Raw genomic sequence first — 14,295 nt, 5'->3', positions numbered from 1 at the left:
AATCAATTGAATTATTGTCTGAAAAGCTTTGAAAATTATATATTAATTATATTAATCTCTTTCTAATGGATGACGAAAAAGGCGTCTAAGGTAAACGCTTAAACTCGGGAATCTTCTTGAAGGCGATGGGCTAGTAACCTGTTTCTATTTGAATCTAAATTCTATCATTAAGCCAAACAGCTGAACGCGGCCTATCCGTCTATTCAAGACTGCTGGCTCTGTCTACCTCGCAAGGGTTATAGACGTGATCTTGACTCGACAATTAGGTCTTATTTATTTATTTATTTAAACTTTATTGCACAAAAACAAAAAATGTACAAAAGGCGGACTTAATGCCGCTTGGCATTCTCTACCAGTCAACCAGTTGACCAAACAGAAAAAACTTTAAGTTGGTGGTGCGATAAAGTGCACATGCATACTGACAAAATACATACATTACAAAAAGAAAATGCGTAAATACATACAAGATATATATACATAATATACACTATAAATACATATTATTATACATACATAAAATATATAATTAGGATATATAATTAGGATGACCCATCATTAATCTGCCGAAGAAAGAACCCCTTCACAGCATGTTTGAACGCAGAGCGACTAGGAGCTCTCCTAATCATTTCAGGAAGAGCATTCCAGAGCCTTACAGCCTGAACCTGGAAAGATTTCTCCAAAAAAGTAGACCGGAACAGAGGAGTACGCAGAGTCAGGTTGTCTGAAGAGCGAAGAGAACGGGAATGGGTGGAACTCAGAAGCGGGAATTTAGATTTTAAGTAAAGAGGAGAGTGAGCATCATTGAGTAGAGAGTACAAAAAACAAAGAATTCTGGCTTTACGACGTTCAGGAATAGGAAGCCATGATAACTGCGAACGAAAAGAAGAAATATGATCGTATTTACGGATATTAAAAATAAAGCGAATACAGTTGTTGGCTAATCTGTCGAGTTTAATGAGAAGGACTTGAGTAAGATCGCAGTAACACACGTCGGCATAATCAATAGTAGGAATGACTAAAGATTGGACGAGGGAGATTTTGGTTCTCAGAGGAAGGAAGTTCTTTAGTCTATAAAGATAACGAAGCATACCAGTTACTTTACGGCAGACCTCAGTGACGTGAGGAACCCAGCTAAAAGTTGAATCGATCTGCAGTCCAAGGTCTTTTACGCTGGGGCAGTAAGGGATCGTAACATCATTAAATTTAACGGGATTGATAGCCTCGAAATTAATATTACAAATTTGCCGGGAGCTTCCTATAATTATAGCCTGGCATTTACCCGGGTTTACAACTACTCCGTACTTAGTCGACCAGTCTGCAATAATGCTAAGATCCCTGTTAATGAGCGCAACCGAGGAGTCAATACCCTCACAATCGCATGAGTGGTAGAGTTGCAGGTCGTCTGCATAAAGATGAAAAGAGGAAGAAAGGAGTAAAGTAAGAGAGTTGATGAAGATAGAGAACAGGAGAGGGGACAATATGCCACCTTGGGGAACGCCAGAAACAAGGTCACGCCAACTTGAGATATTTTGCTCAACACGGACTGCTTGCTGTCGGCCACGAAGATAAGAGGCGAACCAATCGAGGACCACTGGAGAGAGATTAAGGCGAGCAAGTAAAGCAAGGAGAACATCGTAATCTACCGTATTAAAAGCATTGGAGAAATCAATAAGTACAAGGATGGTCACCTTGCCGTGCTCCATGCCATTTCTGATGTCCTCAGTCACCTTCAACAACGCAGTACCCGTGCTGTGTCCCGGGCGGAATCCCGATTGAAATTCACTGAGCAGTCCATTAGAAAGAACAAGAGAGGATAGTTGGGAATACACTGCTGCTTCAAGAATTTTAGAGAAAAATGGAAGAATAGATATAGGACGATAATGATTTAAGCTGCTAGGATTGTTAGTTTTAGGTAGAGGAATCACAAATGCCTTCCGCCATAAGGAAGGGAATACACCTGAACTAAGGGAATAGTTAATGATGTGAGTGAGAGCCGGAAGAATGAAGTCCAAAAGAAGAAGAATCATGCGGAGATTAATTCCATCGATCCCCATGGCTTTTGTTTTTATGGAAAGGACAATTTTTTTAACGTCTTCAATGGTCACTGTAGAAAAGGAAAACGTGTCAGGTAGCAAACAAGGTAAGGAGTTTAAATATGAAATAGTTTGCAACCTAGATGAAGGATCCAGAGAAGTAGTGGAAGTAAAATGATCATTTATCTCATCTAGAGAAAAGGAGGAATTAAATACCTTGGAATTACCCTTACCTACACCTTGGCTTTTGAGGAACTTCCACACATCAGCAGGAGAAGAATTCGATATGCTTTCATGGAAATACCGACGTTTCGCGGACCTCACCATACGATTACAAAGATTTCGTGCCCTCTTAAATATATCCCAATTGTCATCAGAACGATCACGTTTAAATTTTAAGAACGCTCGATTACGTTTTGCCATGGCCATGCGCACTCCCCTGGTCATCCACGGACAAGGAGGTCGTTTAATTTTTACACGACGGAATGGAGCATGACGATCAAAAAGAGAAACAATTGAGCTATTAAGAAGGCCAACCTTGGATTCCACGGTATCAGCAGCTAATATGGCATCCCAGTCAGTGCCAGCAGCATCAGTACATACAGTCATCTTACTCGGAAGTACCAGTATTTTATCAAGCAAATGTGGGACTGAAGTCGTGAAGACAAAAGATGTTCATTTCTCTGCCTACACCTCTAAGAAAAAGAGCGGAGAGCGGAAATTTTTTTTCATTATTATGGGACATTTCAATATGACTTAATAATTGTCATATCTTTTGATTTCACAACATTGTTTGACGTCAAATAAATAACTTAAAACTACGTTTAATGCCTCTACCAGTGCAGAGCAGGAGCGGTAACAAACTGCACCGCAGCATTTCCTTCTAATACATCGTCAACTTCGCTAATTCTATCTAAAAAACATACCCGCGTAATAAACTTTATGCTGAAACTTGGGTTGGTTGTCGTTTTCGTCCAAAATATATATCTTGACGATAACAGCACTCGGGTCCAGACTTTCCGTATTATTATTGTCCAAGGAACGGAGTATAGTCACTCCGTCTTCCAAAAGGGGGCTGTTGCTTGCGTATATTGTTAACGTGTATTCAGACTTCTTTTCCCTGTGAAGTTATTAAAAACTTTGGAATAGAATAGAATAGATTTATTTTCAAAATTGTATACAAAGTATCACTTATTGACGTCACATCACTTAAATCTAATTATAACTACTACCGCTTCCAAAGTGCATGTGTAGAAGAAGCGTCGGAACAAACAACACTGCAGCATTTTCATCGGACGTCAATTTACAAATATAGATCTCTTAAATCTAAATCGTGGACGAATGCACATTGTCTACATTAAAAATCATGAATGAATGTAGAACTAATTATAATGTATATACATAGATATTAAATACTTTAAGAACAATATCGTAACTTACATTTGGATTTAAGTGCATTGCATATTTTACAAAAATAAATAATTTCAAACAGTTTAGATTTAGACTTTGTATCTTTTGGGGAAGCAATTTCATTTTTTTTTTGCATTTTATTTTCTAAATCTTTTTTTTTGTCGAAATAATCTAAAACATTGAGCTTTTAATAAAAAAAAAATTAAAGCGATTCTCACCGATCAAAACTAATGTTGGCTCTAATAACGCCTTGTGTCCTGTCAACCGTGAAGGCGCCATCTTGGTTGCCTTCAAGTACGTGGTAGTACACTTTGGCGTGTTCACCTGAATCCTTGTCAGTCGCTTTTACCGTTCCTGTTGATTTATATAATTAGATATTAATTAATTATAACTACTGATATACTGAAAGGACATTTATTTCATATTCTAGTCATATATAGTATATATATAGTATAGTCATAAGATTAAGATGCCTCACAAAATTTAGATCGAAAATTTTGAAGACAAATTAAATAATCTTGTATTGTGAAATAGACCGCATTGGTATAAAATTAAAGCCTTAAATGGAATAATGAAAGAATGGATAGACTAAGCAGATATACAAGGAGAGTGTGGAGGGAAAGGTCGGAGTGGGAAGACCTAGACGAACGTATCTTGATCAAATTGAGGACGTCCTGGTAAAGGGTCAGGTCAAGAGTACCCGAAACCGCCGAGCTTGCGTGAAGAGAATTATGAATGTGGATGAAGCGAAGGAAGTATGCAGAGTTTGTGGCCACCTCTCCGGGAAAAAATTGTGATTTTATGTACATATGTATGTATGTTAATGAAATAAAAAGAGATGTTATCGTGAGAAATTGATTCTTACCAATGATAATGCCAGGCGGAAGGTTCTCCATAACACTGAACTGATGCTGCAACTGCTGGAACTTCGGGGTGTTGTCGTCATCATCAGATAGCACTACCGTCAGCAGTCTGAGGCTTTCGAACTTTGCTGGAGTACCATTGTCCACTGCCGCTATCACCAACTGATTAAAAAAGAATAATTCATATCATCACGTCTTTATCTCTTGCGGAGTAGACAGAGACAAACAGTCATGATAAGATTGATAGGCCACGCTCAGCTGTTTGGCATAATGATACGAGAGATTCGAATAGTGACAGGTTGCTAGCCAGCTAGTTATCGAAATTTTCAAAATCATTTTCCGATGTTTTGATAAGGTTGATTTTAAAAAGCTCAGTTAAGGTCTTAAGTCTGACTTAATGTCTCTTCTCCCGATTTTATAGATAGCTCTTAAATATCATAATAAATTGCATAAATACATATAATCACGTCTATATCCCTCGCGGGGTAGAAAGAGTCAACAGTCTTGATAAGACTGATAGGCCACGCTCAGCTGTTTGGCTTAATGATAGAGAGATTCAAATAGTGACAGGTTGCTAGCCCATCACCTAAAAGAAGAATCCCAAGTTTGTAAGCAAATCTGTGAGTCGACTTTTATGACATCTATGGGAACGAGATGGAGTAGTCCTATACTCCTATTCTTTTTTCTATTGGTGCCGGGAACCACACGGCACTTAAAAGGTACGTCTATTATTCTCACCTGATATTCAGCCTTGTGTTCTCTATCTAAGAATGTCTTTGTCCTGAGTTCTCCCGAATCTCTGTCCAGACTGAATTCAGCCGTCTCCCCAACGTTCTGATTATCCACTTTGAGGTAATAAGAGACCCTTCCATTTTCACCGGCGTCTTCGTCCGTTGCTTTTATTGTAGCGATAAGGAAGTCTGCTTGAGCTGCGTTCTAATGACCAAGAAATGTATTGATTTATTAATATATTGATGTACATCAAGCAAAATAAGAATAAAACTTAAAACATAGAGAAATTCAGTACAAGGGCATTGCTTATTTCTAGAGAAATTTCTTCCAGTAGGCCCAAGTCAGGAAAGTGTAAAGAAAGGCATTGGCTTGTGTACATAATAATTAAGATATAATACATACATACATATAATCACGTCTATATCCCTTGCAGGGTAGATAGAGCCAACAGTCTTGAAAATACTGATAGGCCACGTTCAGCTGTTTGGCTTAAAGATAGAATCGAGATTCAATTAGTGACAGGTTGCAAGTCGGTCGCCCGTCATAAAAAAAATCCCAAGTTTCTAAGCCTATCCCTTAATCGCCTTTTACGACATCTATGGAAAATAGATGGAGTGGTCCATAAAGTGACAGGTTGCTAACCCATCGCCTAAAAGAACAATCCCATGTTTATAAACCTATCCCTTAATCGCCTTTTACGACATCCATGGGCAATAGATGGAGTGGTCATATGGTGCCGGGAACCACACGGCACATTAAACGTTACTAACAATGAACCTTACCTCTGGTATTTCCAACTGCCTCTGCTCGGGCGGCGGCTCAACAAACACTGGACTGTGTTTGTTCACGCTCAGAACAGTTATATCAACTTTGGCTGTATCAAAATGTACGCCATTGCCCGCTTCGTCCGTAGCTGTCACTGTCAAATGGTACGTGGTGTTGCCAACTACCGGCTTGGCCGGGTAGATGATGCCGTTTGTGGAGTCCACAGTGAATATTCCTGAGAATTGATTGAATTAATTAATTAGTGGAATTTAACATGATGTTGTCTCGATCTATGTATGAATGTTTACACGTTGTGTGGAAGACAGGAATTATTTAAATACCTAACGGACAGATTGTGTTACGAGATACGCAGTCAACGATATTATATCTTTACTAATATTATAAAGTTGAAGAGTTTGTTTGAACGCGCTAATCTCAGGAACTACTGGTTCGAATTGAAAAATTATTTTTGCGTTAAATAGACCATTTATCGAGGAATGCTTTAGGCTATATAACATCACGCTGCCACTATTAGGAGCAAAGAAATAATAGAATATGTGAACAAAACGGGGAAAATTATTCATCCTTGAGGGCTTCAATGATGCCCAAAATAAATATTCCATGCGAACGAAGTCGCGGGCACAGCTAGTTTTATAATAAATACTTATATAGATAAATATCCAAGACCCGGGCCAATCATGTCCTGGCCGGGATTCCGGTAACCACACGGCACATTTAAATCGAAATCCAAAAAAAAATCTCTCACCATCCCCACTCTGTTCCACAATCCTGTACTCAATTCTGCCATTGATACCGTCATCTTTGTCGTCGGCCATGATCTGAACGATGGCCGCGGGCGGGTCCAGTCTCAAGTTCTCAGCTATGGTGCTCTTGTAAACTTTCTGGGAGAACACGGGTGTATTGTCGTTTATATCTAAGACTTTGATGTGGACCTGTGATTGATTGAAATATATTTTATTTTATTAATTACATAGTGCATGTTACTGATTTTTTTTTGAGAATATTACCAAACCCTTCTCGTATTGCATAAACAAACATATAATCACGTCTGTATCCCTTGCGGTAAATTAATAGTCAATTAATCCAAACAATGTATTCTCTCGTCCACATTTTTATTCTAAGTTTGGATAGTTGTGAAATTGACGTTGTTGAAGAAAATGCTGCAGTGCAGTTTGTTACCGCTCCTTCTGCACTGACGCCTTGGAAGCGGCAGTAAACTTAGGTTTAAGTAATTTATTTGACGTTAACCAATGTTGTGAAACCATAAGATTCGACTATTATTAAGCGATATAAAGTATCCTATGATAATGAATAAAAATTTTGAATTTTTGAATTTTGAATATACATACATATAATCACGTCTATATCCCTTGCGGGGTAGACAGAGCCAACAGTCCTGAGCGGACTGATAGGCCACGTTCAGCTATTAGGCTTTAAGATAGAATTGAGATTCAAATAGTGACAAGTTGCTAGCCTATCGCCTAAAAAAAAGAATCTCAAGTTTGTAAGCCTATCCCTTGAATATATAAACAATAAATACATAAATTAATAGTTTCAGCGAATACCGAAATGAGTGAAAAGGCTTATAGGTACATAGGCTTGTGGATACTTACAGGTACACTATTTGACCTTCTCACTGATATCGGAGCGTTATCACTTGCAACCGCTCTAAGCCAGATATCAGTTATATTCTCACGATCAATATCAGCGCCTTCAGCTACAGTAATTACTCCGGTATTAGGATGGATTGTGAAAAGAGGTGATAGGGCTCCAGTGAGGCTGTATGTGACTTCTCCAAATTCACCTGAAAAAAAAAAGTTAATATATTTTTTCTTCCAACTATGCCGTGTGGTTCCCGGCTCTAAAGAATAGGACCACTCTGTATATTTTCCATGGATGTCGTTAAACTTGTGATTCTCCTTGTAGGCGATGGGCTGATAACCTGTCACAATTTGAATCTCAATTCCACCTTTAAGCCATACAGCTGAACGTGGTCTTTCAGTCTTTCCATGACCATCATATATGTATATATACCGATATAGACGTGATTATATGTATGTAACTACGCTTTTATCCATGCTGAACAAAAGGCTTGTAAAAGGTGTTAAGGTAATAAAAAAAATATAGTATTAAAAATTCGTTAAAAAAAAGCGAGTTTAACTTGATGCCAATATTAATGTTTTTGAGATGGAGGAGAAAATGACAGAATGTAATATTTTTTTTATTGGAGAAGAATATATTTTAAACTTTAGCTGTAGTTCATCATTATCGTTTATAATTTCCTCACCTTCATCTTTATCAACAGCTGTAACCGTCACCACCTTAGTGCTACCAGCGCTATGTTCAACTACAGTTACTTCATAAGCTGTAGCAGTGAATTCAGGTCCATTTATATTAAAATTCTAATTATTTATATAACTATAGTTCACTACTTCTTACCTTCGTCTTTATCAACAGCTGTAACCGTCACCACTTTGGTGCCACCAGCGCTATGTTCAACCACAGTTGCGTCATAAGCTGGAGCAGCGAAATCTGGTTCTTCATCATTATCGTTTATAATTTACTTACCTTCATCTTTATCAACAGCTGTAACCGTCACCACTTTAGTACCACCAGCGCTATGTTCAACCACAGTTGCGTCATACGCTGTAGCAGCGAATTCTGGTCCATTTATATTAAAATTTTACTTATTTATATAACTATTGTTTACAATTTCCTTACCTTCATCTTTATCAACAGCTGTAACCGTCACCACTTTGGTGCCACCAGCGCTATGTTCAACCACAGTTGCGTCATACGCTGTAGCAGCGAATTCTGGTTCTTCATCGTTATCATTTATAATTTCCACTGTGACAGCAGCCGAAGTAGATAGTTGTGGTACTCCAGAGTCAAACGCGACGAGGGTGAAGTTAATGCTATGGATTTTCTCGTAGTCTATCCGTTGTGTGGACTTTACGACTCCTGTTGATGATATCAAAGTATTTGAATAAGATAGATAGATAAAACTCTTTATTACACCATAAGAGTGAAACATACAAAACAGCATAAAACAGACAGAGATGGTACAAAGGCGGACTTGTCGCTAATGCAATAAGTATAGCTTTGTAAGTTAAAGAAAATTAATTAGAAATTTCCACTAAATTGCCGTGTGGTTCCCGGGCACCAAACGAAAAAAGAATAGGACCACTCCATCTCTTTACCATGGATGACGTAAAAGGCGACTTAAGAATAGGCTTATATACTTGGGATTCCACTTTTAGGCGATGGGCTAGCAATAGCAACCTGTCACTATTTGTATCTCAATTCTATCATTAAGTCAGGCGGGCTGAACATGGCTTTTCAGTCTTTTGATGACTGTTGGCACTGTTTACTTGGCAAGAGATATAGACATGAAGAGATATAGGAGTGGTTCTTTTTTTCTATTGGTGTCGGGCAGAACAAGGCACGGCACAAGTACTAAATAAATCAAAAATAATTAATATATAAGCCTTTTCACTGATTTCGGTAGTCGCTGCACCTATTTTTTATGTATATTGTTAATCTATTGTAGTTTTTATGTATGTATATTATAATTATTTTATTTTATAATTTGCGTGGGTATAAATATATTTATTTAGTTTAACCCCAGATAAAGTTCTCTGTCAGACCCAACGGTTGACTGGTAGACAATGCTTCCAGCATTAAGTCCGCCAATTGTGCTATACATCTGTATTCTGTGCAATGAAGTTTAACATACATACATACATAAAATCACGCCTCTTTCCCGGAGGGGTAGGCAGAGACTACCTGAAGCTTAAATAAATAAATAATACACAACTACTTACCCGTAACATTATCAATCTGGAAATAGGGACTGGGTGGTTGTATAATTATCGATGAAATCGGCGTCTCTTTGTCCGTAGCAGTATATGTGTTGAGGACGGTACCTATAGGCTGTTCCTCTCTCAGTCTTTCAGTGTAAGCTGGCTGGGTGAACGCTGGTGAATGACGGTTCACGTCAACTATTGTTATGATTAATTCGCCTGAAAAGATATAAATAATAATGAGACATATTCTGCATGTTAGGTTTTTATATCATACAAACATACATATGGTCACGTCTATATCCCTTGCGGGGTAGACAGAGTCAACAGTCTTGAAAAGACTAACAGGCCACGTTCAGCTTATATATACATATATATATATATATATATATATATATATATATGTGTATTATCTTATCAATCTACTAGCTGTGTCCGCGACTTCGTCCGCGTGCATTTGTTATTTTAGGCATCTCTGAAGCCCTCAAGGATGTTTTCCTCGTTTATTTTTTCACATATTCCATTATTTCTTTGCTCCTTATAGTTGCAGCGTGATGTTATATAGCTTAAAGCCTTCCTCGATGAATGGTCTATATCAACGCAAAAATAATTTTTCACATTTCGAACCAGTAGTTCCTGAGATTTCGAACCTCCTGTGTCTCTCCTCACCATGAGAGTACCTAAACACAAATAAAATAAAGGCGTAGGTATATATGTTTCACTTACCATCGCTCTGCTGTAAAATGGCCGCTGAAGCGTCAGTGACCCTCACCGGCAATGTGAGGACGGCAGCTCTGCTCCTGTCAAGTCTCTGATTCACCACCACAGTGCCGTTCGGCTGGACCGAGAACCAGGATCCGAAGATACCTTCACTGGAAACCTGTTATATATTTATGGGTAACGTCAATTTACCTAGTTGTGCCTTGTGGTTCCCGGCACCAATAAACTATGGAACCACTCTTCTCTTTCCCATACATACATACATATGGTCACGTCTATATCCCTTGTTGGCTAGACAGAGCCAACAGTCTTAAAAAAAACTGAATGGCCACGTTCAGCTATTTGGCTTAATGATAGAATTGAGATTCAAATAGTGACAGGTTGCTAGCCCATCGCCTAAAAAAGAATCCTAAGTTTGTAAGCCTATCCCTTAGTCGCCTTTTACGACATCCATGGGAAAGAGATGGAGTGGTCCCATTCTTTTTGTATTGGTGCCGGGAACCACACGGCACCTGCAATATATTTATGGGTAACGTCAATTTACCTAGTTGTGCCGTGTGGTTCCCGGCACCAATAAAAAAAAAGTATGAAACCACTCTTCCGATGGATGAAGTAAAAGGCGACTAAGGGATAGGCTTATGAACTTAGGATTATTCTTTTAGGCGATGGGCTAGCAACCTGTCATTATTAGAATCTCAATGCTATCATGAAGCCAAAAAGTTGCACGTGCTAGGTTTGGCGCCTGGGGAACCACACGACAGACGATGTCGAGTCGGACGTTGTATATATTTTCCAATTCGTGAAATCTTTGTTTGCGCGATTAAGATTCTTCGCTGCTTTTGGCCGAGCGATTTCTTTGTTACGATTGACAGATGGTGTGTGACGTTAGTGAATAAAAACATCATAACATGATATTAAATAGCGTATAACCTAAATTTGTATGATTTGCGCTTATTCTTTTTTTTCGTCACGTCTATATTTCTCACGGGGTAGACAGAGCCAACAGTCTTGAAAATACTGATAAGCCACGTTGAGCTTCAGCTAGCCCATCGTCTAAAGGAAGAATCAGAAGCTTATCCTTAGGTATATATATATATATTAAATTTTCGTCAGCATCAAATCTAGTTCATTTTGTAATTCAAAAATTTAAAAAAATCATTTGCGTCATCAAAATAAAAAAAACGGTAGCCAACTGTTTTTTATTTTGATGCTGAACAAATAAAATGCTTAAAAAATAAAAAATATACCATAAAATAAAGTACTTGTCTAAAATGTATAAATCAAACATAGGTACCTCTTTCCCATTATTGTCAACAGCTTTAACAACTCTATCAGTCGCGAGTTCATACACCAGCTGGCCGTCATCAGTTATATCAGGGTCTATTGCCACTAGATGATGTAACACTGTGCCCAATTCAGCATCAGCTGATATTTCAGCTCTTTGTACTGTAGGTGTGAAGTATGGTTTCTTATCGTTTACGTTTATAACGTGAACCGTTAGTTCCGCTGTGCCTGTTAAACTTGGAATGCCTGGAATTGTTATTTTTGTATTAGCATCAAAAAACTAATTAATGTATAGACTAGATAGATAAAGGATAGGCTTACATACCTACTTGTGATTCTTTTTTTAGGCGATGGGCTAGCAACCTGTCACTATTTGGATCTCAATTCCATCATTAAACCGAGCAGCTGAATGTGGTCATTCAGTCTTTTCAGGACTATTGGCTCTGTCTACCCCGTAAGGGATATAGACGTGACTATATGTTTATGTATATTTATGTATAGACTATTATTCTGTCAAAGCATTTCTACCAATACTTCATACATACATATAATCACGATATAATCACTTCCATATATTTTCCGGGGTATACAGAGTCAATAGCCTTGAAAAGACAGATGATAGGCCACGTTCAGCTGTTTGGCTTAATAATAGAATTGAAATTCAAACAGTGACAGGTTGCTAGCAAGTTTATAAGCCTATCCCTTTGTCGCCTTTTAAGGCGTCCATGGGAACGAGATGGAGTAGTTCTATCCTTTCTTTTTATTGGTGCCGGGAACCACACGGCACTTAACTTAAATATTGTATGTACATTACAAATAAAAGAGTGTAAAATTATTAGTTGACCCAAATAAACTAAAATATATATAAATAAAAATATCTTAACTCTTACCGAAATCACCAGCAATAACTTGTATCCTGTACGTATTTCTCTTATCGTAATCCAGTTTAGAAGACACAGAGACCACGCCAGTAACGTTATTGATAACGAACGAATCCAAAGCGCCTTTTTGAATGCTATATTTGATTTGAGAGTTGATACCGCTGTCCATATCTGTGGCTCTGACGGCTGCCACTTCTGTGCCTGTAAATGAATTGTCAACATAAATAAATAAATATATACGGGACAAATTGTGTTATGATGACGTCCGGTGAAAATGCTGCAGTGTAATTTGTTCCGTCGCTTCTTCTACACATGCGCTTTGGAAGCGGTAGTAGTTATAATAAGATTTGAGTGATGTGACGTCAATAAGTGATACCTTGTATCCAATTTTGAAAATAAATCTATTATATTCATATTTGTTCCTCTGATTTGTGTTCTGTTCCACAGATTGAGTTAGCCTCGAAGTAAGTTTGAGACTTGTGTTACGAGATACTAACTCAACTATACTTTATTTTGTAATATATACAAACATCCAAGATCCAGGTCAATAAGAAAAAGTTCTTTTCTCATCATGCCCTGGCTGGGATTCGAACCCGGCACCTCCGGTGTCACAGACAAGCGCACTACTGCTGCGCCACAGAGGCCGTCATACTTCATACAGACTAAAAGAATATAATTGAAATAAATAAATTAAATATGGCTTGGTATGTGGTTTCCAGCACCAATAGAAAAAAGAATAGGACCACTCCTTCTCTCTCCCGTGGATGCCATAAAAGGCGACTAAGGGGTAGGCTTATAAACTTGGGATTCTTCTTTTATGCGATGGGCTAGCAACCTGCCACAATTTGAATCCCAATTCTATCTTAAAGCCAAATAGCTGAACGTGGCCTGTAAGTCTTTTCAAGACTGTTGGCACTGTCTACCCCGCAAGGGACGTATATATGTAGACATAAATCAAATATGGCTACCTATGGCTTACCTATCGGTGCGTCTTCCGGCACATCGGCATCGTATTTTTCAATATCAAACACCGGTGCGTGATTGTTCACATCGCGAACGCTGATCTCGACGTCACATGTTGCGTTGTGAACTCCATCCGTAGCCTGAAACGGATATATATCTATTAAAAAGAGATAAAGAGTGCCGTGTGGTTCCCGGCACCAATAGAAAAAAGAATAGGACTACTGCATCTCTTCCCAACGGATGTCGTAAAAGGTGAGTAAGGGATTTGGTTTATAAACTTGGGATTCTTCTTTTAAGCGATGAGCAACAGAGCCAACAGTCTTGAAAAGACTGAATGGCCACGTTCAGCTGTTTGGCTTAATGATAGAATTGAGATTCAAATAGTGACAGGTTGCTAGCCCATGGCTTAAATGAAGAATCACAAGTTTATAAGATAAGATAAATTTAATAGAAGCTTCTTAAATTCTTACATTAAATAAATAAATATATATGGGACAAATTACACAGATCGATTAAGCCTCGAAGTAAGTTCGAGACTTGTGTTACGAGATACTAACTCAACGATACTATATATTATAATAAATACTTATATCGATAAACATCCAAGACCCAGGCCAATTAGAAAAAGTTCTTTTCTCATCACGCCCTGGCCGGGATTCGAACCCGGGATCTCCGGTGTCACAGACAAGCGTACTGCCGCTGCGCCACAGAGGCCGTCGAAATTTATCACATTTAATTTATAACATTGAAAATATAAAAAACATAAATAGTGTGTGGGACATAAAAATAGTGAACAGTAACTCTGATTTTGGATTTACAT

General features: G+C 38.2%; 1 protein-coding gene across 1 annotated transcript in view; it reads right to left on the bottom strand.

Moving 5' to 3' along the window:
• LOC106134781 (cadherin-87A) overlaps window positions 1-14,295 on the bottom strand; it is a 71,804-nt gene that overhangs the window by 7,960 nt on the left and 49,549 nt on the right. The window contains exons 16-28 of the mRNA XM_060946084.1: window positions 13,492-13,615; window positions 12,522-12,713; window positions 11,642-11,877; window positions 10,354-10,507; window positions 9,649-9,846; window positions 8,546-8,785; window positions 7,438-7,628; window positions 6,570-6,756; window positions 5,821-6,038; window positions 5,045-5,242; window positions 4,309-4,468; window positions 3,662-3,797; window positions 2,960-3,153 (exon numbers count right to left, since the gene is read on the bottom strand). Coding sequence (XP_060802067.1) covers window positions 2,960-3,153; window positions 3,662-3,797; window positions 4,309-4,468; window positions 5,045-5,242; window positions 5,821-6,038; window positions 6,570-6,756; window positions 7,438-7,628; window positions 8,546-8,785; window positions 9,649-9,846; window positions 10,354-10,507; window positions 11,642-11,877; window positions 12,522-12,713; window positions 13,492-13,615 — 2,428 coding nt within the window. The remainder of the gene's footprint in view (window positions 1-2,959; window positions 3,154-3,661; window positions 3,798-4,308; window positions 4,469-5,044; window positions 5,243-5,820; window positions 6,039-6,569; window positions 6,757-7,437; window positions 7,629-8,545; window positions 8,786-9,648; window positions 9,847-10,353; window positions 10,508-11,641; window positions 11,878-12,521; window positions 12,714-13,491; window positions 13,616-14,295) is intronic.

Source organism: Amyelois transitella, chromosome 10 (assembly GCF_032362555.1).
Source record: "Amyelois transitella isolate CPQ chromosome 10, ilAmyTran1.1, whole genome shotgun sequence".
Classification (NCBI taxonomy): Eukaryota; Metazoa; Arthropoda; class Insecta; order Lepidoptera; family Pyralidae; genus Amyelois; species Amyelois transitella.
The sequence above is the reverse complement of the archived record's forward strand: the minus strand, read 5'-3'. Positions and strand labels throughout refer to the sequence as shown.